Raw genomic sequence first — 25,227 nt, 5'->3', positions numbered from 1 at the left:
TTTTTCAGCTTGAGTCTTAGGGGCTGTTCACACATGATGCATTTTTGCATTCCACTGCAGCTTTTCCATTGGTTTTCTATGTAAACATGCGCTAGATGGACATGTGTGTCATGCATGGCACGGCAATCTAAGAATGCAGCGCTCAAGATAAAAGTTCAACTTTTAAAAACTCCCATCTCTAAAACTTGTGTTTTTCATTCCATTCATTTGTGAATGACCTCTTAAGTTTAAGCAAGGACTGAAGTCATCACAGATATCGAAGGGCATTCCTATGCTTTGGACAGTTAAATTTTTCCTGCCAACACATTTGCAGTCATTGTCAGTATCATTGATTTGAATTTCTCTAATCGTCTGCACTGTATACTCCTTCTACATTAAGCTCTTATTCCCATAAAAAAACAATCAGACAAAATAAAAGCACACAGCACTACCAAATTTCAAAGCAGTTAAAGGTTTTAACAAAGACCTCCGGATCAACTGCAGCAAACTACAAACTACTGCAAACAGCCTGAAGGGACGCAGGATAGGGAGTTACGCAAGGCTACGCGCTTAGACCTCTCATGTTTCCAAACAAGAGACAGGACAAGAAACCACGAAAGCAACACTATCGCACAGTAGCATGCTGTTTCAACAGCCATCAATCTGAATCCAACTCTCCATTCAGCTGCCAAAACAATCCCAAACACACCCGAGGAAAAGCAACCTAAACGATGGCCAACTTTTTTAACGCACTTTGTTTGAAACCGATGGACGAAAATGAATTGCTTTGAATATATTTATATATAGATTTAGATATTATATATATACACAGTAGAGTATAACCGTGATAAAATGTTAGCAGTAAATTAGCTCATCATGCTAATTGTATGAGATTGACATTCTTTACAAAAAAAAAAAAAAAAAAAAAAACTTGAAACACATCATGAAACCACCGGACATGTTGATGTAACTACCCAAAAAATTATGTAGAAATGTAACTTCTGCTCTAAAAAAGTTTCCATAAAGGCCTATGTATGTATATATATATATTATATATATATATATACCATATATATCAACTGGGAGCTTAAATGTTATTGACCCCTTTAGAGTGAACAACTTATTAAAATGAACTATAAAAATGGAATGAAAAACCAACAGGAGTAATATATATCAGTATACACAAGTACACACATAATGTATATACTCAGCTTAAAAAACACAAAGATCAGTGTGAAATCAATACAAGAGCAAATCATTGTTGTTTTCTGCTGTTTTTCATCCCCTCGTTCTGCCGTTCATCTTTCTGAGCTCGTTCTTCTGTGCCATCCTTCATTTCTGTGACCGAATTGACTAAAGTTTTATCCGGAGTAGTTCGGAAAAAATCCCTTCTGGTGTTGATGGATTGAAAGCCGTGTTACTCAGCGGTCTGCGCTTTCTTAGTTTTGCTTCGTTTCTTTATAGGGGGCTGTGTGTCTCTGGCTTGGGCTGGATTCCCACTGTCCACTGGGGCAGGGGGAGTGGTTGGGGTGTTGGTGACGGGGTAGGGTGTGGGGGTTTGGGTTTCTGGGGCTGGACTTACGGTCTGGGGTGGAAGCAGAGCTGGAGCAGGGCTGTAGCTCTGAGTCTCTGCTGGAAAGGGGGCTGTCACCAGGTGGTGCTCTTTGGGCTTTCGTCCCCTCCTCTTCCCAGGCACTACGTTTTTCATGTCCTTCTGTAAGCCATTACTCTCTGGCTCTTTTTTCTTGTTGTTGGTCACCTCGTTGGTAGACGCCCGAAACCAGTTCTGTGCACATAAGGCCACATCAAGTTCAAAAAGGAAGGACTTTTAGTGAATTTGGCATGAATTTTTAGAAGTATAACATTTTAGAAGGAAAATATTAATCCCTAGAGACCCCTTGATAAAAAAATTCAAGTTAGCTACATTTTTGTGTAATTAAAAACTGAAACTAAGGTACGAAAAATATATGAATAGGTAATATGAAACTCTGTATTACTCGAACGATAAAGTGTTTCACACACAAATCAATCAAAGATGTGTTGGATGAAAATATAATGTAAACCTATAAATATGAAATAATATGATAAAATATATAAATCCCACACACTACTCAAGTTTACATCATCACACATCATCACAAATATTTTAATGAGCAACATCTTGCTTGTAAGGGAAGGTCCATTAACAAACTTTGCTCATTAAAATTTTTTTTTTGTGATGATGCAAACTTGTGTAGTGTGCAGGATTTATATTTTTCAATATAGCTGTAATAAAATCATCTTCATATGACAGCAAAATGTAGTGACCTTTGTTAAAATGATAACTGCACTATACAGCGGATTTATTAGCGAGTTAACTTAAGAATGTAACCGATTTTCTGCAAAATCCAATCCTTCCAGTCAATTTTTACAATCTATTAAAAATATAAAAGTTCATAAAAGAAAAGTTAATTTAATTCAAATGTCTTGGTTATTTTAGATAATTCTGAAAATAAATTCTGAAAACATTCTGATAATCAGATTCCTCAATAACTGAACTTAAAACCAAAACTAAAATAAATAAAAATCAAAATAATTAGATCTATAAAATAAAAACTAAAATTAAAAGCTAAAAATAAAACCTAAAATTTTATGTAAACTATAAACTTATAACACTTAGGAACTAATGAAAATATTATTAAAATAAAAATATATTTCTCTGTTTAAATTTTTCATCTTGTTCATTCATATTGAACTTGGTGTGAACAGGCCTTAAAGGGATAGTTCATCCGAAATTAAAATTCTGTTATCAGCCATTGACTTCCATAGTATTTTTTTGTAGTATAGCTTATTTGTACTATGGAAGTCAATGGCAACCGTCAATTGTTATGTTACCAACATTCTTCAAAATATCTTCTTTTGTGTCAAACAGAAGAAAGAAACTCATACAGGTTTGAAACAAGTGGAGGGGGATTATTTAAATTTTTTTAGCAGTCAACATTTCTTAATACTAGAAGACTATGAAGGGCAAGTGCTCAGCTTCATTTGCTAAGCATACAGTACACAGGTTTAGTGTCTGCTTTACCTGAGAGTGTGTCTTGCTGATATGGTACTTCACGCCACTCTCAGAGTTAAACTCCTTCTGACAGAGCAAACAAGTGTACTTCCCTACGTCGCCCCCTCCCTGTGCGGAGAACAATAACAGCAGTGAAGCCGATACAGTATCAGAGATCAAACATTTACAGCTGTTTAAATGATCTATAATTAATTTACAACTACAGCAAAGCATGCAGAGGTTTTTTATACCTTGTTACAGCTTGCTAAGTGCGCTTTAAGTCCAGATACACTCGAGTAGATAGCCTCGCAGTTCTGTTATGAAAACAAGAGAGACTTTAGGAGAAGAACTGAGCAACAAAAATGTCAACATTTTTTAAACAACTTTCAAGAGCTCTTCAGGTTCTCCAACAAACCTACATCTACTGATATCATTCAGATGTTCATATTGAGGTTCGAATCTGTTACTGAAGCACTAGCAGCTGTTAAAGTCAATGTTCGGTCAGAAATACAAGACAAATACTTACACAATTGGGGCAGCAGATAAATCCTTTTTCCTTCACTTCGTTCTTCCAGCTGTTCACAGTTTCAGGGCTAAAGTTAGGGAGACCTGGTCGTGTATAGTTGAGCTATTAAAGAAAGTGTGTACACAGAAATGAAAAAAAATAAGCAGTTAAATGTGTATATGAGGAGTAACTACCAAAATTTAGAAAAACTACTGACTACATTTTTTAGTAGCATGATACGGGCTAAGGCAACTTTTTTGGCAATAAATAGCGGAACAGAAAGATAAAACATTTAAATGAAGTAGTACCTCTGCTTCAATGATAAAGTAAATTTAAAATAAATATTTAAAGTTGTATGCTCTTTATATATGCTATGTAAAATTATATGTTATATGCTACTGTTTATCACTATACTTTTTCTATGATTGTCAAATGATTAAAGAGAAACGCACATCAACTTTCAAAGTCATAATTGTGTTAAATGAGAAGTGCAATGAATAGACATTACAAAAAGCTTTAAAAAGAAATATTTTGATTCAATATTGCATGAATAATTAGAATAAATGGGTATTAATGAGTTTTTTTTAATACTGAAACATTAAATTATTATTATTTTTTAAATAATTGATTCTCTCAATGTGGAAAAAAAAAAAACATCAGTAGGTGCCGGAGAGTCTTAATGAGTGAGTCATTTATTCATTCATTTAACCAATTTGTTATTTTCCCCATAATTAATCACATGTTAAAGGCACAATATGTATTTTATTAAAATATCCAAAAACCACTAGAACAGTGTTAAATATTTTGCTGACTTGTGTACTTAAATTATCACAAATGTTTCAAACAATGTTTCAATCCAGAGAAATAAGCAATTCCAACTAGTGACACGGACCGTGTCGCCTGCCAATGACGTCATAACCCCTTAATTTCTGGTTTTGTTTCGTAGAAAATATGGAAACACCAAAGAGGCTTTAATATGTTGTGCGTTTAAATAGACTGGTGACGACCGCACAGAGTAGCATTATAACAGAATTTTCAAACGTATCTAGTATGATAAAACAGCACCGCTTTACACATACACACGACTGGAAGGAGCGGAAGTGGTCGACTGTGGCATAATAAAAGCTCTGCTGCTTTCAAGCCGTGTGTCGCACTCGTTTCGCTTCGACGGCTTTCAAACTCACCCTGCTTCATTCTACTACGTTAATAAATCATTAGCTTATCCATGAACATGAATTCTGCCCGAGTCCCATCGGATTGCATCGACTGTGGGGATGAAGACCACAACTCCCATGATTCCACACTCAGTCACAGCGTCATCAAACTTCGCCTTTTTTGTTTGTTTTGAATATGCACCCTCTAGTGGCAAAAACTTATATATTGTGCCTTTAAATCAACAGCCCTAATATTTTCATAGTCTTTAAAGGAATAGTTCACCCAAAAATGAAAATTCTGCCATTGATTACCCACCCTCATGTCGTTCCAAACCCGTAAGACCTTAGAAACACAAATTAAGATATTTTTGATAAAATTTTACAGCTCTTTGACCCGCCATAGACAGCAAGGTAATTAACACGATCAAGGTCCAGAAATGTAGTAAGGACATCGGTAAAATAATCCATGTGACATCAGGGGTTCAACTGTAGTTTAAGGAAGCTATGAGAATACTTTTTGTGTGCAAAGAAAACAAAAATAATGACTTTATTCAACAATTTGTTGTTTATATTTAGAAAAGACAGGATGAGGAGGAAATGAATTGTTGAATAAAGTTGTTATTTCTGTTTTTTCTTTGTGAACAAAAAGTATTCTTGTTGCCTCATAAAATGATAGTTTAGCCACTGATGTCACATGGACTACTCTACTGATGTCCTTGCTACGTTTCTGGGCCTGGGAACATTTCAGTTGTGTTGCTGTTTATGGGAGGGCCAGAGAGCTCTCAGATTTCATCAGAAATATCTTAATTTGTGTTCTGAAGATGAACGGTGGTCTTACGGGTTTGAAACCACATGAGAGTGAGCAATTAATGACAGACTTTTCATTTTTGATTGAACTATCCCTTTAATGAAATATAAATTAAAATTGATGCTGTTAAACTTACTGATATCAGTTTTATGTTGTATAAATACTGTTAATAAATAAATCTCAGTTTACTTTTGTAAACGTAAATGTATAATGTAGCAGCAACACTTTAGTATAGGGACCAGTTCTCACTATTGACTACTGTAGTTGCTTATTAGCATGCCTATTATTAACATATTGGCTGTTTATTAGTACTAATAAAGCACATATTGTGCATGACCATATTCTACATCCCCAATCTTACCCAATACCTAAACTTAACAGCTACCTTACTAACTATTAATAAGCAACAAATTAGTATGCAAAAGTCGTAGTTAGTGGTTTGTTAATAGCGAGAATTTGACCTTAAAATAAAGTGTGACCAGTGTAGCATTTTCAAAGTGACTTCAACACTGCCATACCCTCTTGATGTCTGGTACGAGGTCATCTTTGATGCGTCGTTTGGTGCCCCAGTCTTTGGCCAGCTCGTCCTCTGCGATCTCCTGCAAGTGGAACACTGCCACCTGAGCCGAGCGCCGGCGCACCCTGCCGCTGGGTGTCCTCTCCAAATCCAGCAGCTCCTCCACCTCCGTTTTCTCCTCCTTCCTCTCCTCCATCTTCTCCACCGGCTCGTCTACTCTCTCCTTTGCCTTCTCTCTGCTCTTTATTTGCACAGGTTCTTCCTCTTCCTCCTCCTCCTCCTCTTCTTCGTCCTCCAACACATCCTCCTCATCTTTACTGTCTTCCTGTTGCCAGTCCTCAGCTGTGAGCTAAATGTGGTGATATAACAGACATTTAAAAACATCTGCATTAATTACTCAATAACATGACACTGGTCATGACGTTTTTCAACACAATGTTAGATTAGCAGTATGACGTGTAGCGTGGCTGTGTAATCTCACCGAGTGTGTGGACAGGGTGGTGACAGGGTGCTCGGTGCGTAGGTGGTAGTCACGGCCAGATTTTGAGCGATAGGTCTTACCACAGTGCTGGCACAGGAAGACTGGCTTCTGTCTGTCTGGCAGCTCTCTGCCACAACGCTTCTGATGATACTGATAACTCATCAGACTGGAGAAATGAGCTGAACAGCCCTGTTTGACAGAGAATCAAACATACTTCATTAATTCACTCATTGATCTGTGGGCTGACAGTCTGGGTTACAGTGTTCCTTTGAAGCGGCCTGTTTGTTAACACAAACTACATTTACATACTTAGGGACAGATTTACTTTCAGCTTGTGCTAGTGCAAACCCTTGTTTGCCGTTAAAAAAAACTACTGTCAGGATTTACTAAAGACACACAGTGGGAAATAGGGCTGAAAAGGCATGGACACGATTATTTTTGCCACACACCTTATTGAATATGCATTTGTTGGAGTTTCCCTTTCGATCGGTAAAATTATGTGAGGAGAGTATTTAAATGAATCACGCAACATGATTTACTAAGATTTGCACTCGTCAATTCACCAGTACAGTGGGTAAAATAAGTATTGAATATGACACCATTTTTCTCAGTTAATATATTTCTAAAGGTGCTGTTGACTTGAAATGTTCCCTAGATGTCGGTAACAACCCATGTAATCCATTCATACAATGAAAACTAAACAAACATGTTTAGAAATGAAGTTCTGTGTAATAAAGTGGAATGACACAGGGAAAAAGTATTGAACATAGGGAGGAGCTAAAAGGCATGGAAAGCCAAGACATCAGCTGAAATCTATCAGTGATTAGAAAGCAATCCTAATATTAGCTGGTTCAGTCCCAACACCTATAGTACCAGGATGATGAAGATGCAACAAGGGTGGACATTTCAGCAATGATCCCAAACACAGCAAAGGAAACTCTCAGTTGGTTTTGGAAAAAGAAAATAAAGCTGCTAAAATGGCCCAGCCAATCACCTGACTTGAATCACATAGAAAATAAGAACTAAAGATCAGAGTTCATAGAGAGGTCCACAGAACCTTCAACATTTGAAGACTGTGTGGAAGAATGGGCCAAAATCACACCTGAGCAATGCACGCTACTAGTTTCTCCATACAGGAGGTGTCTTGAAGCTGTCATTACCAACAAAGGCTTTTGTACAAATTATTAAATAAATTTCAGTGATTCAATACTTTTTCCCTGTGCCATTCCATTTTCTTACACATAACTTAATTTCTGAACTTATTTGTTTTGTTTTATTTGTATGTATGGATTACTTGGGTTGTTACAGACATCTGGTGAAAATTTCAAGAAAACAGCACCTTTAGAAATATGTTTACTGAGAAAAATGGTGACGTGTTCAATACTTATTTTATCCACTATATTTGCTGATTATTTATAACAGACAGACAGATAAACAGACAGACAGATAGACAGACAGACAGACAGACAGACAGACTGACAGACAGACAGACTGACAGACAGATAGATAGACAGACAGACAGACAGACAGACAGACAGACAGACAGACCGACAGACAGACAGACAGACAGACAGACAGATAGACAGACTGACAGACAGACAGAGAGACTGACAGACTGACTGACTGACAGACAGACAGACAGACAGACAGACAGACAGACTGACAGACAAACAGACAGACAGACTGACAGAGAGACTGACTGACTGACTGACTGACTGACTGACTGACTGACTGACTGACAGACAGACAGACTGACAGATAGACAGACAGACCGACAGACAGACAGACAGACAGACAGACAGACAGACAGACAGACAGACAGACGGACAGAGGACGGACGTGACAGACAGACAGACAGACAGACAGAGAGACTGACTGACTGACTGACTGACTGACTGACAGATAGACAGACAGACAGACAGACTGACAGATAGACAGACAGACAGACCGACAGACAGACAGACAGACAGACAGACAGACAGATAGACAGACTGACAGACAGACAGAGAGACTGACTGACTGACTGACTGACTGACTGACTGACTGACAGACAGACAGACAGACAGACAGACAGACAGACAGACAGACAGACAGACAGACTGACAGAGAGACTGACTGACTGACTGACTGACTGACTGACTGACTGACAGACAGACAGACTGACAGATAGACAGACAGACCGAAGAAAAAAAAAAAAAAAAAAAAAAAAAAAAAAAAAAAAGACGGACAGACAGACTGACAGACAGACAGACAGACAGACAGACAGACAGACAGACAGAGAGACTGACTGACTGACTGACAGATAGACAGACAGACAGACAGACAGACAGACAGACTGACAGATAGACAGACAGACCGACAGACAGACAGACAGACAGACTGACAGACAGACAGAGAGACTGACTGACTGACTGACTGACTGACTGACTGACAGACAGACAGACAGACAGACAGACAGACAAACAGACAGACAGACTGACAGACAGAGAGACTGACTGACTGACTGACTGACTGACTGACTGACAGACAGATAGATAGACTGACAGATAGACAGACAGACAGACAGACAGACAGACAGACAGACAGACAAACAGACAGACAGACTGACAGACAGAGAGACTGACTGACTGACTGACTGACTGACTGACTGACTGACTGACAGATAGATAGATAGACTGACAGATAGACAGACAGACAGACAGACAGACTGACAGACAGACAGACAGACAGACAGACAGACAGACAGACAGACTGGCTAACTGACAGCCAGTGCAGTCTAGGGAGACAGACAGACGGCAGGCACCAGTGACAAATTCCTACCTCACTGGGACATTTAATTCGTCCCATCTGTTTGAGGACACAGCGTAGCCTCTCTCTCTCCTCCTGCTCCTCCTCAGACACATTTTCACTCGGCGAGGGTACAAATGGGAAACAAATACAATGCAACACATTCGTGTCTTTCCAGAAACACTTCCTCAAGTCTTTACAACAGTATGTTTCCAATCACTGCTTTCTTAAAGCCAGATGCCTTTATAAAGGGGCATTTACTTAAGGCGTGTTAACAGCAACACTTTTTACAGCACTGTATTTGGCCTGTTTTTAACATCAGCAGGGGAAATAAGACATGAGCTATCTAAACAGGATGCCAGACACCTTAACACAGCACCTGAGGGTAAACACTAAGTTTGAGATACAACTTCAGTTTTGTACTGTAAAGAAATTAACTCATAGACTGTTAAACCAAAAAATGTCAGTGCTAACACCCATAGGCACTCAAAACTCAGAGAGCTGATAATGTAGAGGGTTAGATGATGTGTGAGAGATACTGCATCACCTGGCTACAGTATATCACCCTGCAGCTCTCAGTGTGAATCAAGCAAGCCAATTATTCAATGATTTATTCATGAAGACAGTCACTTGCTTTGTTTCTGAATGAATCAGCCATTTGAATTAATCAATTTTATGAATGACTGAATGACTCACGCGTTAATAGTGACTTGCCATCACCAACTGGTGGTTTTACTTTCATATTTATAGTATCATTTATTTATTTATTTATTTATTTATTTTGATATTTCAATAATCAGGTTTAAAAAAAAAAAATCCATTAATGCCCATTGAAATCCATTCATAGCATTATTTATGCAATAATAATAATTATGAAAATAATTATAAGCAGTGTAGATGCATTAATGCCAACTCTGTGTTAATATACCCAAATGCTACTTCACATGCAGCTTCTGAAAAAAATAAAATAAAAATTATATATATATATATATATATATATATATATATATAGATATATATATATATATATATTATGGCTACACTGTAGCCTTGTGTAATAAATCCTATGTTGTATGAAAATAATTCTTTCTAAAGGTTTTTTTAATGCCTGTTAAATGCTTTTCTCATTTAACACAATAATGACTTTTGGGGGATAATTTTCAATTGATGTGTGAATAAATTGCAATTCATGCAATTATTAATTTGATAAATTAATTTTAATTGCTTGACAGCCTCAGTCAAGAATTAAAATAAAAAAAAAATCATCTTAATATCTCAATATAATAACTCTGATCTTACTTAAAATATTGAAAAACACATCAAATCAAGATGTAAAGTTTAATAATAGTAATTTCCCCCCTCAATAACTAGTGTTTTTAAAGAAAAACAAACAGTTCTAGAAACCTCCGGAGGCAAATAATTGATCATAATTAATTAATTTAGCATATCAATATTCCCAGTTTCTGTTAATAAAAAGCAGCTTTGTCATAATTACAGCAGAAATATAGAATATTATGTTGTACATCAGGAGAACTTACACAAAATCATTTTGATCCACAAAAATGATTCTATATCTTAAAAAGTGTTGGGCAGATGTTACGGCAGTGATGCCACCTGAAGCAAGAACAAGTATAGTCACAAACATATTATTATTTATAATATAATGTTTAGTTAGTCTAAAGAAAGTCCAGTTTCTATGTTTCATTTTCAGGCGAAGTATGTTCAGACGTTTCGCTTTCAGTCAAGAATGTTCATTTTATTGAATAACATTTTTAAAATATTTTGTTTTTAACTACCTAATATAACCTGCCCTGAAATCACTTTACACATTTTGTTGTTCTATTCCTGTCAAAGTGGGCGGATCCTGGCTAGAATAAGCTGCAATGTGGCCCAGACCTTATGCTGATTCTCAAATGTTTGGCTCAGTGAGACTCAGCACCTGGCTCAAATAACAAATCACAGACCTAAATGCACATCCTCATTAATGTTTCATACTGTTTCTGAGACATTTGGTCGTGCATAATTTAACACATTTCATTGGAAATATTGTTTGCAGCTAATGCTTGAGCTTGGCAGATGGAGCTTACATCCTCATGGCTCTCTTTAACCAGCGTTTCTCTCTCATGTTTTTACACTAAACCTCACAAGGGTCACAAGGGACACCATCATCATTATGGGATGTGCTGTTCCTATTCAGATGTTGGCTGAATATGACTGGAAAAAAACATATGAACTTTACTCATAAGGCATATTATCATGATTTGCCATGAAGAAAGATTACTGGCAGGAAAACTGTTAATAGCTTAGGAATGTTGGGGAAATTATTGCTGTACGGAAATAAGACTAGGGAACAGTAGACAATCATTACAGTTGAAATACTGCTTGAAGACTGTTTTAAAAGGCATTACTAGACGTGCGCTAGACCTTTTCCCATATGTACAGTTAATGGTTAGAGCCTAATGGATGCTTTAGGTCTTAAAGTGATGCTGGAGTATAGAAATGGTGTCAGATTTAATAGAGATTAGAGGCTGATGTGGACGCAGGGCAGCCGCTGCAGTATGTAGTGGTCACTGTATGTAATATTAAACACTGTTCTTCTGCAAATACTGAACACACACAGCGCCACTAGTTCATTAAAGCTATTAAAATGCTATAGTTTCAGATCTTCTCAAGTCCCTTGGGGAAAAGAATTGTGCTTAATTGTATAAAATATACATTTACAGTATATTTTTAAACTTATACTTGCACTTACTAATATAATTTTAATGAAATAAAATGCCATTGAAGTGTACTTAAAGAGGGTTTACTTAATGTTTTTCATAACGCACTTAAATACACATTTAAAAAGTGCACTTTGTAATATGACAAATTAGAAGTTTTAAAGTACAGTTCATTTTAAAACTGCATCAAAACATCTTTTGTCATCTTTTAAATAAGTACATTTATTTTGATGTATTGACTACATAACATGTTGACGAGTGACATTTAACATTAACGCACATGTAAAGTACTTGACATAAATTTAAATGTAGTGTTTTTTATATTACATTTAAAGTTCATATATATTAAATGTATTAAATTAAAATTTTAATATTACAAATGTTTAATTCCAAAAATATTTTAATGCACGACGTACAAATTTTAATAGAAATTACATTAAAGTATATGTTAGTTTACTATAAATGCCTGTCAGAACATTTGGTAGTACACTTTAACCATATTTCAAAGACAACACAAGTAATTATGTAAATATTTTGTTTAAAGATTTACTAAAAAAATGCTCTTAAGTTCATCTGATTGCATTTAATATAAGTTTAAACTATAATACATTTTAATTTAATTGTAAATAACATTCAACATGTCTGAAAACATTACTTTTGGTTCACATTTTTCCTTTAAATTATATTATTTCGGTTACACTTTATTTTACAGTACGTGTACTTACATGTACATGTACTTACATGTACGTGTATTTATCTAAGAAAGTTCTGGTAATACAAGGTAACTACATGGGGTAGGGTTAGGTTTAGGGGGTAGGTTCAGGGTTAGTACCTAGGTATTACATAGTTATTGTAATTACTATAATAAGTACATAGTATGTACATGAGGAACAGGACTGTAAAAAAAAAAGTGCTACCATTATTTCTATAATAGTACCCTTTTTAAAAGTAAGCTGAAGTGTACTTTTTCACAAGGGAGTAAAAGGCTTAGAGTGAAGAGAAAGAACATCACATTTCATGAGACTGAACGTTTCATTGATACACAGAAAAGATGATGTTAAAAGTGATGCAATTTTAATTGTTTAAAGGATTTATACATTGTATTTCAAATCAAAGATTTTTCATTTGTTGTGACATCTAGGAGATGAGCTCTGCTATGGATCTGCAGTTAATTCTTAGAAAAAGCTAAAGTAGAATGTGTTGTGGCACCGCCGCTCACCTTTATGTGGTCAGACATGCTGTGGTAATTGAGTCCAGCTTTTGATCGGAACTGTTTCTGACACTGCTGACATTTGAGAGCGTCCCGCAGCTACAAGAAAAAGACCACAGTTTATGATGTCCACCTCAAATATCGTGAAATCATGGGTTATAAATGTGACATTTTATATTTGTTGTACCCAGTTACAATGATAAAAAACTGCAAACTTTGTATTTTTCCCCTTGAAGCAGTCAACTAATAAAGTAATGTACAAATAAAGCATTTGTAGGTTTATTCTTCTGAAAAGCATTAAAATATTCCCTACCAGCCCCACATGACAACTGTGACTGTTGATAGTGACGTGAATTCAGTGGCGTAGCCAGAATTTTATTTTTGGGCAGGCCTGGGCCTGACTCAAGAGTTACGCCTATGCGTTGTGGTGCTTCAACTGTGATACCTTTTCTGAAGATTTGAAATAGAAATCTTTTGTAACATTATTCAGTAAATGTCCTAACTGGCACTTCACATCAATTGAATGCATCCTTGCTTAATAAAAGTATGTTCCCTATCGATACTACACTCGTACTGCGTCATAACTGGTACTGCAAACCATTGGTTCGTTTCTATCGAACTCCATGAACCAATGGTCATGCAGTTTCACTGCGTGATTAAAAAAGGCTTCAGAAATCAGAGAAAAAGACTTTTCCCCATAGTGTCTTAGCCTAAACGGCTTACGACGCTGTACTCGTTCCGTATCTTAGGGAACCGAGGTTATATTAGTAACCGAGTATGTTTATTTCTGCACTGACATTCACAAAAACACAAATGAGAAAATAAGGTCAATGATTATCGTCTTCTCCCTTAATGCCCACCTAAAACGTCTTCTCCCTTAATGCCCATCACAGCCATCATTGATTTCACACAGGGCTGAGGAAGAGGCCAGAGAAACTACAATTACTTGTGACCCTGCAATAACGCAGCCGATCGATTCCCTCTTTAATAGACATGTCATCATTTTTATAGAGTTGTGCTATACACTGGGCTGCCACTATAAGTCTCTACTCCAGATGCACACTGGGTAGGGCCACTCACAGACGCCCAATCAATAAAGTGCCCCTAATGGCTCCCACCGGCCCCCTGCGCGAGGTCCTGAGAGAGAGGTGTCTAATTGCATTCCTGAAACATTCTCCTCTCCACTTCCTCTGCGGTTTGGTTGTATAAACAACAGAGGTAGAGTCATACATCTCTTTCGTTCTATCCCTCTTTGGGCCTCATTCACGAAACAAATCAAATTTTGCTGAATTGCCATCAGTATCTTAAGATAAGCAAGCAAACCACCAAAATAATGACTGTTTTCAAATAGGTTTCCTGAACACTTTTCTTGTTTGCTAACTGACAAACAATCATGAAGTCTCAAAGCAAACTCCAAACATTGGCTGGGCTGGTCGGGATTGCCAAAGCAACTTCACCTTAAAGAGACTGTTCACCCAAAAATTAATTACTAATGACGCATGTTCATGCTTTTCCTGCATGTAAACAACCACACTGTTCAACATGTATTAAACCAAGTCTCTGGCTCTGCCTCCTCGACAGCAACCAGTCTGGTTTCAGAAGTGGACATTCAACCGAGACTGCCTTGCTCTCAGTTGTTGAAGCCATAAGACTGGCAAGAGCAGATTCCAAATCTTCAATACTTATCTTGCTGGATCTGTCTGCTGCTTTTGACACAGTTAACCACCAGATCCTACTGTCAACCCTACTGACAAAGGGCATCTCAGGAACCGCACTCCAGTGGTTTGAGTCTTATCTCTCAGATAGGTCCTTCAAGGTATCTTGGAGAAGTGAAGTGTCCAAGTCTCAACATCTAACTACTGGGGTGCCTCAGGGCTCTCTTCTTGGTTTCTTAGTTTTCTCAGCTTTCTTGCTGGATGAAGGACCATCACCTTCAACTCAACCTTGCCAAGACAGAACTGCTTGTGGTTCCATCAAACCCATCATTTCATCACAATTTCACCATCCAGGCACATCAACCAAAACTCCTTCAAAAACAGTCAGAAACCTTTTATGATTATGATTGATAATCAACTGGCTTTCTCAGACCACATTGCTAAAACTGCCCGGTCCTACAGATTTGCTTTATTCAACATCAAGAAGATCAGGCCCTTTCTTTCGGATCATGCTTCACAACTCCTTGTTCAAGCTCATGTTCTGTCCAGGCTGGACTATTGCAACGCTCTCTTGCCAGGTCTTCCAGCCAGTTCTATCAAACCTTTACAATTAATCCAGAATGCAGCAGCAAAATTAATTTTATATGAGCCGAAAAGAATGTACACCAACCCTCTGTTCATCAATTTGCATGGGCATGAAACTCAAGGCATTAATGTTTGCCTACAAAACCACCACTGGCTCTACACCCCTTTACCTAAATTTATTACTTCAGAGTTATGTGCCCTCTAGAAGCTTGCGTTCTGCAAGTGAACGTCGCTTGATTGTGCCATCCCAAAGAGGCACAGAATCACTTTCACAGACTTTTAAGTTAAATGTTCCCTCTTGGTGGAATGACCTGCTCAACTCAATCCGAGCAGCTGAGTCCTTAGCCATTTTCAAGAATCAGCTAAAAACACTCTCTTCCATCTTTATTTGACCCTCTAACTCTAGCACTCTCTATTCTAATTCTATTCTTAAAAAAACATGCCCCTTTTAGACTTGCACTCTTTTTATTTACTAACAGCTTGTTTTCTTAACAAAAAAAGAAACTAACACTAGCTTCTCTAATCTTATTGTATTCTTTCTGTTTTCTTTTTATTTATTATACAATTAACAAAAGTAAAATCAGGCCTCTAACACTAGCTTGCTCTATTCTTTTCCTAGTCTATCTTTTTATTTTATTTTTTGTTTTGTTTTCTTTTAAATTATTATATGATTTAAAAAACCTTGCTACATATACTACATTAAGCTAACTGAGGCTTTTTATAGCACCTGCATATTTCTTTTGTCAATTTTGATCGCTTTGATTGTCCTCATTTGTAAGTTGCTTTGGATAAAAGAGTCAACTAAATGTAAATGTAAATGTAAACAACGCATGCGTGTGGTGCTGATGACGTAGAACACAGGCACTGTGCTTTGTTTACATTCAGAGGAGAGCACGCGCATGCATCATGATACTTTCCAAAATGGCGCCAGGGTGAAGCAGAGGAGAAGAATTGTTGAATAAAGTTGTTTTTTTGTGTGTGTGTGCACAAAAAGTATTCTCGTTTCATAAAATTAAGGCTGAACCACTGATGCCACATGGACTATTTTAATAATGTCCTTACTACCTTTCTGGGCCTTGATTGTGTCAGCTGAGTTACTGTATATGGAGGGTCAGAAAGCTCTTGGATTTCATTAAAAATTTCTTAATTTGTGATCTGAAGATGAACGAAGGTCTTACAGGTTTGGAACAACATGAGGGTGAGTAATTAATGACAGAATTTTCATTTTTGGGTGAACTATCCCTATAAAACAAATCTTTCCTTTGGGAATGTTTGGGAGAGTAATCTATAAAAAAATGTGTTCCTCTAAGCCAGGGGTGTCAAAACCCGGCCCTGGAGGGACAGTGTCCTGGATATTTTAGCTCCAACCAGCTCCAAAATACTTGCCTGGAAGTTTCTAGTGAGTCTGAAGACATTGTTCAGGTGTGTTTAATTAGGGTTGGACCTAAACTCTGCAGGACAGTGGTCTTTGAAGAACAGGTTCAGACACCCCTGCTCTAAGCCTATGCTAGCAATAATGACAACAGTGTGTTTTAGAGTGACCTCTGACCTTCTGACAGATCTCCATGTGCTTCTTAAGTCCGTGGACGGTCTTGCGAGTGACAACAGAGCAAGTGGGACAGACCACTTCCCCTCTCTCAGAGATGGTGTTCTGCCACTGGGCTTCAGCAGGGGGAACTGAAACAAACAGATAAAACATGGTAAATTAAGATTACATTACCATTTGAAGGTTTAAGGTCAGTATGATTTTTTATGTTTTTGAAATAAGTCTCTTTTGCTTACTAAGACTGCATTCATTTGAATACAATACAAATTTTGAAATATTACAGTTTGAAAGAGCTTTTTTCACTTTTATTATATTATAAAATGAAATTTATTCCCGTGATGCAAAGCTGATTTTTCAGCATCATTACTCCACTCTTCAGTGTCACAATCACGAAATCATGATACATTTCTTTCAGGATTCTTTCATGAATACAAAGTTAAAAGGAACAGCATCTTTTGTAACATTATAACTGCTTTTACTGTCACTTTTGATCAATTTTCTGAATATAAGTATGCTGACACTAATTACTTTAAATAATTAAATAAATGACCCCAAATCTTTCAAACCAGAGAGTGCATTTCTATATTATATTTCATATGTATTCATTTTAAGTTTCATTTTTAAAATGCATTTCATAATAGAACAATTTATTTGATTTGTTCTTTTATTGGTACTATTTTGTACTGTTTTGCTTTATTTGAGTTATTTCACACTGCTTTGGCAGTACAAATGTACTGGATGACTTTATCATGCAAACATGCAGAGCAGAGAGAGAGAGAGACCTGAACTAATAACAGCAGCTTCTTTTCTGGTGGGAGCTTGAACCGACTGCTTCCTCTGGGACTCCTCAGTGAACAGAGCCCCTTCCGCCCTCTTCATCCGACCTGCTTTCAACTTCTCCTCCACCTTATTCATTCCTGTACAACACATAACAAATTACATTCAGGGAAAGCAGAGACCTCACAAGTCACAGAAATAAAAGTATGACTAAAAAAGAACAAACAAAAGATAAATGAAGAAATGAAACTCTCAAACTCTCCTGGTGGTCAAAGAGCCTTGTTGTGTTATAGTCTTGTGGTGCAGTGTTTCTTAAACATGCACCATTGTAACTTCAACAGGAAATGAAACACTTCTAGAATAGACCTATAGACCCCATATTAGCACCAACAGGGGTAATTACTATCAAAGAGTATATGGTTGCTAATTATAAACATACATGGGCAAAAATACCACTAAAATCTCAAGGTGTATTTATTGAAAGGAGACCAGGACTAAACTCTGAAAGTCACTTCTGATAAAACACTGACAAGAAACACCACTGTGAGATAGTTAGTCAAAGAAAAAAAGAGTCATGGCAATCTAGTAGATCACTAAAGAGAGATTTCCTGTACTTTAGTTCCCTTAATGAAAGAGTTTGGCTGTATACAGAATAAGAAATTAATGTATTAACTGATGTAACAAAAATTTACAGTAAAAGTGACAAAAACAAAGCAGAAATTTAAATATGAGCAAAAAAGCCTCTGTAATAAATTCTGCTGTCATTCAAAATGATGACGGTTCCATTTGTTATCATTACTTAACTACAACTAAAGTTAGCATCTAAGTTAACTTATAAGGCGTTTATTAATCTAATGTTAATTTAATTTCAACGTTAGAGCATTGCATTAGCAGCATTAAAAGGTTGTGGGTTCAATTCCCAGGGAACACATGTTAGGTAAAAAATGTTAGCCTGAATGCACTGTAAGTCGCTTTGGATAAAAGCATCTGCTAAATGCATAAATGTAATTAACAAACATTGTAACAAATGTATAGCTCATTGTAAATTATGCATTAACTAATGTTCACTAACAGAACCTAATTGTAGAGTTACTTGTTGTACTTTAATCTAGAAGAGTTACAAATATTAGATAAAATATAGGATTACAATTTCTCCATGGAGAACTTCTTCATTTTTTAGTGTGGAAAATGGACTGGTTCAAAAACAAAACCCTTAAATATTGAGAAATTCTGAAGATTTGAATAGAATATGAATATGAAGCAAGGTCTAATTTAAACATTTTTCATGGCTGTACAGTCCCATTGGGCCTTTTGGCGCAGCTGCACTTCAGGGGCCAGTTGCATAAACTTAGCCTCTAAGTTAAGACAGTGTCTTCAGAACGAGTTTCACCAACTAGCAGTTAACCAAAGGGTAATGATGAGCCTTATTTTTGAATTCAACTTAGACTAATCTACACTTTTATGTAACTGAATTACAAAAAATATGACCAAAAAATCTGATGGCTAACTTGTAAGACTAGTCTAAACCTTTTATGCAACTAGCCCCTGAGCTCAGTGGGCCCCAAGATGCAGCTCCACCTCTGAGCTTAGTGAGTCTTAAGGTGCAGCTCCACCTCTGGACTCACTGGGCCTTGCGGTGCAGCTCCACCTAAAGGCTCAGCGGTTTGCATTTCTGCGCTCTGTGTGTCCTAGCAGTATGTTTACTATTAAGTCATTTACCAGTACTGGTATTAAATATTTGCAGATTTTCTTCTATTGAAGTTGATTGATTTGTTTGGTTTTAACTGCCATACTACTTCACTGACTGATTAAATTTTATACACATGGACAGCACACTGTGTTTAGTTTTATGGATACAAAAATGTGACCTAATAAATCCCTCTCAAAATCAAATCCAGAGGGCAAATATCGGCCCTTAATAAAAATGTAATTTACTGGCTAGAAGAACAGATGTGAGGATAGAAGAAGTGAGTTTACTTACTCACTACAGGGACAAAAATGAAAACAGCTTCATAAAGGAACAAAATAACCCTTTTCACATATAAAATGCAAAACAAGGGTTAAAGTTAGTCTTTAGTAGCTTGAAGACTGCAGAAGAACAACCAAAGTCATTATATAAAACGTGTATGAGTGTGTGTTTGTGGTACCTTTCAAACCGAATGTTCCTGAAATAGACGGCTGCTCCCCGGTGAACTTCTTTGGAGTTTTCTGCTTCCTCCCTGGCTCAAATGAGAAGAACAACAACAAGAGGTCAAACATCTCAATAACACAGCAAAGAGTTGCGTTCACGGTTTATACATTCATGACAACATGCAGTGCTAAACAACACTCGTGAGCTTCTGCTGTAAGTTACAGTCTCTTAATGATGCTCAAACGTCAGTGCACCAAAGCACCTGCTGTTTCACATGCTGCGGTTCCTCCGCTGGAGAAACTGACGCAGCTTCAAGAACCAGTCATGGGAGCAGAGAGCAGATGTGTTTTCTGTATGTCTGTAACTGTGTACGTGGTTGATTGTCAACTTGTGTCCCACAAACACAGCTGCCTGTTTTTCCTGACATTTCAGACATCGCCACACACACACGCTGTCCTCGCCCCTGGCTCCGGCGTGGAACAACAAATGGAGGGATCGTGTACCCAAACAAAGGCCATAAAAAGCGGACTCACAGCATGAGCCACGCTGACATCTCGCAGACACACTGCGTCTCTGCCAGGCAAAGCCATCAGCTACCAGAGAGACTTAATGACCAGCAGCCCTCAGAAGGAGCCAACACTGAGAACTTACACACTGCTGCTTAAAGGGCCAGGCCATCATTTCCTACAAAAGTCAATGAGGGCGTTCTTGGTCGTGTTAATGAGAAATGTTATAGTAATTTTAAGAACTTTGGACATTTTAGTACAGAAAGTAAAGAGAACTGGGACTTTCCATTTGAGGTGGAACTACTTTTCTAGATAATGGACCTCTGGTTATTCATTATTAACATGATTTCAGTTTGCAGAATCACCCAAAGGCAAGTTGTACTGCTTAGAGTGAAACCACTTTTAAGAGAGAAATTAAAATTACTTTGTGCAAATGTGAAAAATTATTTGGATGCACCGGTGTGAATGACTTCTAACATCCAATTTAATCAAATGAATGGCAATTGACTACTTGAAATCTGAACAGTAGTTCAGATTCCTACATTTTTCCACCAATGTCCATATTTTACCCGCAAAGAACATGTATTTGAATGTGTAATTTCATATTTGCATATATAATTAAAAATTTATTATTTTTTACATTTATTATTTAATATATATTTTTTTAATTATTTAAAAACATTAATTAATTTTCAATTTTGCATAAATAAATAATTTTATTTACATGTATTTAAAAATAATGTAATTGCTTGCCAGCATTTTCACTGCACAACACAAAAATTTTAAAATGATTTAAATTCATAATTTTATATTTATGTGTATAATGTTCAATGTATTCTTTTTTACATGTAGTATTAAAAATTTAATTTAAAACTATTAAAATCAATTACATTTTTGTAAATATTTTGAAGTTTTTTGTAAATTTATAAATAAAAAATGAATTAAAAATGTTAACTTGAATTTAAATTTCAAAATTTAATTAAAATTATTTGTACATGTATTAATTTTACATGCATTAACTTTTATTTTAAAATTATTTAAATATTATTTATTATGCACTTTTACACATATATAATGTTTTTGTACGGGACTTAAAGGATGTAAACCGTTATTCTGAATTAAAATTCATAATTTTATATTTACATGTACAATGTTAAATATATCCTTTTTTACATGCATTATTTAATATTTAATTTAAAATGGTTTAATTTTTTTAAATTTCTTTATATACACACAGTAATAAAGTGTTTCTCATCTTCAATTTTAAACAAAAAAAAAAAAAAAAAAAAAAAACTAATACATATTTAAAAATTTTACACATTTATAGTATAAGGAAGTTCTTTGTAAAGAAATTAAAAAGATACATTTTGATGAACAAAAAACAATTTGAACTTTGCAAAGATCTGCAATAATAGTTGTAAATTATAAGGTACATAAAGGCAGCAGTAAAACTGTAAACTGCTGGTACACAAAACATTACAGTTTTTTTGTCATTTGTTTGTAATGCAAGATGCTAATAATCACAAATCACCGTGCATGACAAAACAATTTCGACTTGTCAAATGATTAGTTTTCCTAGCCATTTGGAATTTTACATAACTGAAAAGTAAACTAAAAACACTGGCAAGCAGAATTCACATGCAAATGTCACAGAAAACTGAATGTTTAAGTTTACAAGGCATTAAAATGCTTGTGCATGATCTCACACCGGCCCCTGGCCAGCAGGCCAAAATTGTACAGTAGTGGTATCATGAATGATTATCATTACAGTATTGCATATGGTACAGCATTAATCTCAGTGTGTAGCATTCTTACTGTGCTTCATTCTCTCAGGGTCCTCCTCAGGGAAGGGTGGGGCTGGACTGTCCCCATCGCTCTCACTGCCCCCAGCATCTACGGATGTCCCCTGCTGCTGTTTCCTGTCCGGCCTTTGGGGGGCGCACTCCCCATTCTGTGAGGGTCGAGACACCACCTGGGTCTTCTTCACCTTGAAAATCACGGGCCTGAGAGGGAGCGCAGGGAACACAGGCCAGTGACGGCGCTACACCGGGGCTAGGGGGGGCTATAGCCCCGTCAGAATTTTTAATAGCCCCGGTTAGCCCCATTTCTTTATAAAGTAACTCATGTCATCAATATCATTTATTTTCTTAGCACCCCCACATATTGGTCTAGCCCCCCCCCCATAGCACCGGTAGTGAAAAAATTCTGGCGCCGTGCCTGACACAGGCTATTAAAGCCAAACCACAGAGGAACAGCACTATAGTAACACAAGAGGATTTCATCTGGAATCTAATGATGGCAGTGTGGAACACAAGTCATGTCCTGAAGCGATGAGACTAAAGTCAGAAATTCAAATGGCTCCAAAAAATTCATCACACTACAAAATATTCCAGTAAGTGGGAATACGGTCAGGAAAAGCATACTGAGCATTCATACCTTTTTTTGGCATTTCCCTTCACAGGGCTTTTCTTTTGTTTGGGTTCAGACTTGGGATCGGATTTGGTGTTCGAGGTGACCCCGGACTTGGTCTCCATGGTGACCCTTTCTGGGTGGTTCCACAGCTTGTGCTTCTGAAGACGCACCTTGGTGGCAAACACAGCCTCACAGTACGGGCAGCTGTGACTCAGCTTCTCTGCTATGGTCGCCTGAACGCCACACAAACAGACACACAAAAAGACAGGTCAAGTTCCACAGGTCTCAAATTCAAGCAAAAAAAAAAATATAGATAGTGGGTCTTTACAAAGCTTCATTTGACTAGTAGTTACAGCTGATGGAGACTTTACTTAAAGGCACAATATGTGTTTTTGCCGCTAGAGGTCATATGTTCAAAACAATAACAAAGACGAAGCTTGACGGAGATTTCATTTTCACCATTCAGAGATGCATTTAATTCACAAATCATGTTCACGGGTGAGGTAATGAATTAATTGTTTTATTACCTGTACCTTACATAGTTATTTAAACAGTGAATAAATTATACAGAGAAAGATTTACATTGTCAAAGAACATTATGACTGGCTTCAGCCTAGCGTGAGTTTGAGCACTCTCAAAAGCTCCCCTTTTAATCAGTAAAGCTTTCTAAATACTGTTTGATGAATCTCTTGCATCATACATACATCTGCACTTTGTTGTTTATGACAGTCAGCGAAGCGCGCACACTCAATAACAAAACTCCACTGTTTTAGCAATGACTCCTCTGAATGCCTCTGATTGGCCATTGCATTCATAAGCTCAACAGACTCGTGTGTGACTGGTTATAATCCGCAACACTGTAAAAACGCAGAATAAAAATCATAATGCAACATTGAGCAGATCAACATTTAATGCTGCAGTCAGAACTGTGCAGCGGCATTTTTGTCCACGCTTGTAGTTTCTATAAGTGAAAACCAAGGATAGTGCGGATGTTATGTCATTGATAGGCAACAGTGACCAGGGAGGAACAGGGACAAGCCATTTTTTAAAATTGTAATTTCCCTGGATTTACTCTGGATATTTTATTACAAAAATCTTACATATTGTGCCTTTAAGCATAGTATTACTAAAATAGGTATACAGCAGGTCAAGATGACTGACTGATTGGCTAGTCATCAACTAGTGAGGTCATACTTGACTTCATAAATTAAATTGCATTACGTTAATTATATTATATAAAATTTATATATTATGTTATGGATTATGTTATGGATCAAAACTGATAGAAAGGACATTTGTAATATTACAAAAGATTTTGAATAAATACAGTTTTTTCTGTACTTTCTAGTCATCAAAGAATCTTAAAAATGTATCACAGTTTACACAAAAAAATGAAGCAGCACAACTGTTTTCAACATTGATAATAAATGTTTCTTGAGCATCAAATCAGTATATTAGAATGATTTCTGAAGGATCATGTGACAATGAAGACCGGAATAATGATGCTGAAAATTTAGCTTTGATCACAGGAATAACATTTTTAAATATATTCAAATAGAAAACTATCATTTTAAATAGTAATAATATTTCACAATATTACTGTTTTACTGTATTTTTGATCAAATAAATCCAGCCTTGGTGAACATAAGAGATATTGCTTCAAAAACATAAAAATAATCTAACTGACTGCAAACTATTGAATGGTAGTTATTATTTATTTGTCATAATATATGTATTAATATAAATATTATTATTAAAAATATTTTAGCCTGTTGTGCTTAGCACCAAAGTTGTGTCTCTAAATTCATTCTATTTAATAGTCACCAAAATACCGCTTAAAGTGATAGTTCACCCAAAAATGAAAATTCTGTCATTAATCACTCACCCTCATGTCATTCCAAACCCTTAAGACCTTCGTTCATCTTCAGAACACAAACTAAGATATTTTTGATGAAATCCGAGAGCTTTCTGAGTCATGGTACTCTCGAGAAAGCACATCGAAGACTGACACAGAAGAGAAGAAATTGTTAAATAACATCATTATTTTTGTTTTTGACTATTTTAACGATGTCCTTACTACCTTTCTGGGCCTTCAACGTGTCAGTTGCGTTACTATCTATACAGGGTCAGAAAGCTCTCGGATTTCATCAAAACATCTTAATTTGTGTTCTGAAAATGAACAAAGGCCTTACGGGTTTGAAACATGAAAGTAATTTATGAGTTTTAATCTATGGGTGAACTATCACTTAAACACATTTGCTGATGTCAAGAAATTTCAAAACAATAACAGTTAGACCTCAAATTGTCTGGCAGACATGATCCTAAACCAAGCTTAATTTTACAGGGACCTTAAGACTTGGAGTTGAGTTCATACAACCCATCTGATTTCAAATTAATGTAGTTTTATACATTCCTATTAA

The 25,227-nt window shown here is 36.5% G+C and overlaps 1 protein-coding gene across 2 annotated transcripts in view; it reads right to left on the bottom strand.

Moving 5' to 3' along the window:
* Positions 1 to 506: 506 nt before the first annotated feature.
* LOC109048805 (zinc finger protein 512B-like) overlaps positions 507 to 25,227 on the bottom strand; it is a 57,868-nt gene continuing 33,147 nt past the window's right edge. For both annotated transcript variants that reach the window (XM_042751520.1, XM_042751518.1), the window contains exons 5-17: positions 22,832 to 23,040; positions 22,211 to 22,398; positions 19,906 to 19,977; positions 17,764 to 17,898; positions 16,985 to 17,112; positions 13,205 to 13,294; positions 9,299 to 9,397; positions 6,479 to 6,667; positions 5,999 to 6,346; positions 3,540 to 3,641; positions 3,265 to 3,327; positions 3,044 to 3,142; positions 507 to 1,765 (exon numbers count right to left, since the gene is read on the bottom strand). In XM_042751520.1, coding sequence (XP_042607454.1) covers positions 1,397 to 1,765; positions 3,044 to 3,142; positions 3,265 to 3,327; positions 3,540 to 3,641; positions 5,999 to 6,346; positions 6,479 to 6,667; positions 9,299 to 9,397; positions 13,205 to 13,294; positions 16,985 to 17,112; positions 17,764 to 17,898; positions 19,906 to 19,977; positions 22,211 to 22,398; positions 22,832 to 23,040 — 2,091 coding nt within the window. In that variant the 3' untranslated portion in view covers positions 507 to 1,396. The remainder of the gene's footprint in view (positions 1,766 to 3,043; positions 3,143 to 3,264; positions 3,328 to 3,539; positions 3,642 to 5,998; positions 6,347 to 6,478; positions 6,668 to 9,298; positions 9,398 to 13,204; positions 13,295 to 16,984; positions 17,113 to 17,763; positions 17,899 to 19,905; positions 19,978 to 22,210; positions 22,399 to 22,831; positions 23,041 to 25,227) is intronic.

This window comes from Cyprinus carpio, chromosome B23, assembly GCF_018340385.1.
Source record: "Cyprinus carpio isolate SPL01 chromosome B23, ASM1834038v1, whole genome shotgun sequence".
Classification (NCBI taxonomy): domain Eukaryota; kingdom Metazoa; phylum Chordata; class Actinopteri; order Cypriniformes; family Cyprinidae; genus Cyprinus; species Cyprinus carpio.
The sequence above is the reverse complement of the archived record's forward strand: the minus strand, read 5'-3'. Positions and strand labels throughout refer to the sequence as shown.